General features: G+C 36.5%; 1 protein-coding gene across 1 annotated transcript; it reads right to left on the bottom strand.

Moving 5' to 3' along the window:
* Positions 1-1080: 1080 nt before the first annotated feature.
* On the bottom strand, positions 1081-4708 carry LOC123254483 (myomesin-2-like). The gene is made up of 5 exons (XM_044683494.1): positions 4551-4708; positions 3991-4027; positions 2927-2949; positions 2721-2776; positions 1081-1863 (listed from the first exon to the last, which is right to left on the bottom strand). Exons 1-5 carry the CDS (start codon positions 4684-4686, stop codon positions 1549-1551), a joined length of 567 nt encoding a protein of 188 aa, XP_044539429.1. The 5' UTR covers positions 4687-4708; the 3' UTR covers positions 1081-1548.
* Between the last annotated feature and the right edge of the window lie 382 nt (positions 4709-5090).

Consider the following 5090-nt stretch of genomic DNA (forward strand, 5'->3'; position numbering starts at 1 on the left):
GAAGGAGGAAGAGGGTGGAGGGAGAGAGACAGGGAGAGAGGGACAGCGAGAGGGAGAAGGAGAGGGAGAAGGAGAGGGAAAGGGAGGGAGAAAAAGTATATAGTTGTTGCTATGTTTGCCTTAGATCACAGGGGTTCTTGACCTTTTTTTTCCATTAGACTTTGAAATCCTTGAGAGTAAAGATTTTCTGGCTTTGTCTATATTCCCAATACTTAACTTGGTGTCTAGCACATAGTAGGTACTTAATGCTTTTTGTCTTGACTTCTATGTCATGGATCCCTTTGGCAGTCTGGTGACACCTAATGTATTTAAATGAATAAAATAAAACAAAATTACAAAGGAATTCAATTTCATTGAAATATAGACCTTTTTTTTCATACTAAATCACATATCCTCTGAAATCTATCCATGGACTTGTTGGTGGTTTGTGAACCCCAGGTTAAGAACCTCTTTTGAAGAGAGAACGTTAGAATGAGCAATTAGTATGATCAATACTCCAACCACTTACCCCTCAGCTTAAACATAGCAAAAAATATTTAATCCTTGGTGCCTATGATGATATTAATAACTGTTGTAGTCGTCATCCAGTTGTTTCAGTCATGTCTGACTCTTCACATCCCCATCTAGGGTTTTCTTGGCAAAGATACTAGAGTGATTTGCCATGCCCTTCTCCAGTTCATTTTAAGGAAACTGAGGAAATAGGGTTAATTGACTTGCCCAGGGTCACAGAACTAGTAAGTGTGTCTGAGGCTAAATTTGAACTCGTCTTCTTGAATCCAGGCCCACTGTTCTATCCACTGTACCACCCAGCAACCTCTGTTGCTTTCTTATAAAACTATGATTTTTGTGGATAACCCCTGTGCCAGTTTCAGCTGCCTGATTCCAGCCCCTAAAGGGTGAAATACTATCTGTAGGTGCTATACAGTAAATGTGATTTACTATCATTTGCTTTCTGGATTGTAAGTGCACTGTCTGCATGCTACCAGCTGTGAAATTGCACAATAAGCCATAATTAAACAAGCAGAGAGAATAAACAGAAGTAGTTAGGTGTGATTTGGTAGAGGAAGACCCACAACAAGGTGCCTTTTAAAGCTTTATTAGCCCAAAGCAAGAAAAACAAGGTATATCCAGGTAACCCGTGTTTTCAGTGACTCTAAAGGCAAACATAATGCTGAAGACCATAGACTAGCTACCAACAACACTACCAGCATGGACTGCAGGTGTCCACACAACAATAACATGCTCTTGGTGTTCTTAGATGCTGATTTCCAATAGTCAAACTAATGAAAAGCTAATTATCATCTCACATGACTTTCAGAGTCAGGTACATAACTTTTCCTATTCTATTGTTTTTGTCATTTGGTTGATTTCCTCCAAAGAGAGAATTTTAGGTGTCTCTACAGAAGCAAGCTGAAACACTCTTCAAAGCATAACCCGTAATCACTTCTCTATCTGCACAGCACTCTACTACAACTTATTTATATACTACTCAGATAAAGCATTTTGCCTTCCGAACGTTTCTCCACATTAAGGAAGATGCTTCTCTTATTACTCCAGAGTGGAGGAGGATGCTGGTATCAGCTTGGGTTTAGCTGCCTGGGGAGGAGAAATGTCAGGTATCTGTTCACCATGTTTGTACACACTCACAGTGACATCTATTTTTTCCCCACCATATTTGTTCTTAACATTGATGCTGTATTTTCCCGAATCTTCGGAGGTCACCCCTTTGATGGATAAGCTGACATATTTGGATTGTTCCACTTTGACCACAAAGTGTTCGTTGAGTTCAATGTCCTTGTCGTTCTTGAACCAAACAACTTCTGGGTCAGGATTTCCAAATACAGTACAAGTCAAATTTAGAGTCTTTTCAAGGGAATGGGTGAAAAGGAAAGAAGATAGAGAAAAATATGTCAGAGGGGTTTGTTCGTTAAATATACTTCTGTTTACCAAATTATTTTTTGATATTTTGATATTTGATATTTTGATACAAACTATCTTAACTGGTGATAACCTGATATATAGATGTTCACAGACTCCTAACTAGACTCCTAATCATATTTTACCATCACTTCCCACATCCCACTTCTACCATTCAACCTCTTGCTCTGGGAACAGTATTCAAATAAACATAAATATTACCTTTGAAAAAGGTTTGCCCAACTATCTGTGATTCTATGAATCATACCTGTGACTTCCCCAAACAAAATACCTATCCTATCTCTATCTCATCTCCATTCTCACAATCTCCTCTATCTCTGTATCTCTCTGTGTCTTTGTATATATTTCTGTCTGCCTACCTCTCTGTGTCTTTGTGCATCTTTCTATATCTTTATCTCTCTGTCTCTCAGTTTCTATCTCTGTATGTCTCACTCTCCCCTTCCCCTTTCTTTACCCTTCCTCTCTTTCTCTACATTTCTTCCCTTTTTACTTCTTTTCTTCTCTCTGTCTTTCTCTTTCGCTTTTCCCCTTTTCCCCTCTTTCTTTCTTTCTCTCCTGTCATGGTGTTCCTTGGAATTTCTACTGAACCACCAGAACATATTGAGCTAAGCAGTCCTATATACCTAGGAATGGTAATTACCATTCCATAGCCTTTGAAGTACCCTTGTTATACAATAACAAGGAAGAAAGGTGGATTGCCTTTGGTCTCTAAGTCATTTTCATGTATTCAGAATGGTAAAATGATGAACTCCCTCTGATTGCACAAAAATTATCATTCTTACCTTGCCTTCCATTATAGTTACCACATCAGGTAACCCACCAATCACCTTGCCACGATCTATGAAATGAAAAGAGCAATTATCCAAATGTCATGAGCAGGAATGCTTAAAATTCAACACAAATTCATGCATATGTTAAAATATTGATCTCTAATCAGTGCTAACACAGACTAATAATTAGCCATTGCTGCCATTTAAAATGTACTTACTTTTCTCTGCAAATGCAGCAGCCCTGAAGAAGGTGTGGAGAAGTGGGGAAAAAGATAGTGGGGAGTTAGTATATTGATAGAGAAAATTAATCTTCTATTTATAGAGTTTCATGAAAATATGAAATTATAATTAAAAGATGTAGAATTGAACTTTTTATAACTGTCAACTCATTGACAAAAATAAATTATCCCTTTCCTGATTACTCTTCCCCACTCAATTGGGAATTTGAAGTAAAGGTTTTGTTTACCTGATACAACAACCACCAGGTGAAAAGTGGAAGAACTCCATTACTAGATTATTTGGTTAACAAAATAAAAACTTACATTTGTGTAGCAAGTAATAGTTAAACTGCTTTGTGTATATTATTTCAGCTGATCCTCACAGAAACTCTACGATATGGGTAGGTAATGTAAATCTGACTATCTCTATTTTGCAGATAAGAAAACTGGGGCTCAAGGAGTTGGAATGACTTGTCCACAGGTGCGAAGTGGCAGAAATAGGATTCCAACTTGGATGTCCTAATACCAGAGCCACTACTTATTCTTCTGCTTTACTGAAGATCTCAGCAAAATATACAGCTTGAGACTACACACATCTAACTAGAGGATATTGCTTGCTTTATAATCATGAAGACTTCAACAAATTCTCTTATTCTGCACGCTGGCTCATACACTTTATCTTTCACTGTTTTAGATTTAGAGACTGTATCCTGAAGAACTTGTTAAAATAGAATTATTTCTCATTCACTGCACCCTATTCCCTTTCCTGAGGAAATGGTGCCACTACTACAAGCCTCTTAAAAATTCCCAATTTTGAAACTGAATTTCCATAACTCTAAAGTCTAAGTTCTTAAATGTATTTATTCTTTAATAGGATTTCTTTCCTGTAACATGATAAATCGTTGATGTACTTTTCCATTGCTATCTCCATCCTACAGGCTTTCAAACCATAGAAGTTCATAGGTATTGTCACAAAAAGTAAATCTGACTGGGAGTGGGGAAGAAGAAACTGGTAGTTAGAGGAATTAATCTTGTGCAATGTTAATAAAATATGCAAATCTTACTTGAGTTGCTGGAATTCGGCAAATGCCTCATCAAAAGCTGGAATGAAATATTTCATCCATTATTGACCTGTTTCAATGTCATAGTCTCTCTCCAAATATACCCAAAATTTTAAGTAATAGATTTTCCTTTTTTGTCAAATAACACATGAACAAAAGAGCTACATAAAGTTAATTTTATCTGCACAAGATTCCAAATTGATGCTCTGGTTACACAAAGGTCCTGGTGGATTGATAAAATGTTTAAGCAAAACTTAATTATATACTGCTTTATTTGCACACATGAGTATATTGTATTTTAAGGTTTACAAAGTACTTTAAATATCCATTTGATCTTTGTAATTATCAATTATATAGATATTATTATCCCGATTTTGTGAATGAATAATTTGTGGTATAGTTTAGGAAAGTTAGGTAATTTGCATGTAGTCATACGGGTAGTAAGTTAGAGGCAAGATCTGAACACAAATCTTTCAACTCCAATTCAAGGCTGTCCCTCATTTGGTCTTAAATAAGCCACAAAATATGCAATTATTATACTCTGAGTAATTTAAGTATTTTACCTTGTCCAGAGAGATCAAGTGACCTTTGATGGTTATCTTTGCCATCAAATATCTCAAATGTATATTTCCCTTTATCCTTTTCAGTAGGCTCACAGATCTGCATCCAGGCCATCTCTTCACTGCCACCAATTCTCATATGCTCACTGGAAGAAATCTTTGCATCTCTTCGGAAATAAACAGAAATACGTCATCACATTCATGCACATACTATGGACATGTTATATGATGTTATAGGCAAAATATCTTCAAAATAAAAAAAAGTTCTTCTGTGCTATTATTAATAAAAGCACAGATTTTGCCTCATTTGAGGAGAGAGACTTACCTCTAATTTCATTCATGTAGGGAATTCCAAGCTATAGAAACTCCCACTACCAATACAGATAAGCTCACTCTGGTCTTAGAGATTGGCCTGGTATTGAACGTAAATTAAGACTTGATGAGAGTCCTATAGTGTATGTTAGAGGCACAATTTAAATATAGATCTTCCTCGTGTCAAGGAGAGCCCTCTATTTGCCATGCCAGGCAAGTTTTTAATATCCC

The sequence above is a fragment of the Gracilinanus agilis genome, unplaced genomic scaffold (genome assembly GCF_016433145.1).
Source record: "Gracilinanus agilis isolate LMUSP501 unplaced genomic scaffold, AgileGrace unplaced_scaffold23142, whole genome shotgun sequence".
NCBI lineage: Eukaryota > Metazoa > Chordata > Mammalia > Didelphimorphia > Didelphidae > Gracilinanus > Gracilinanus agilis.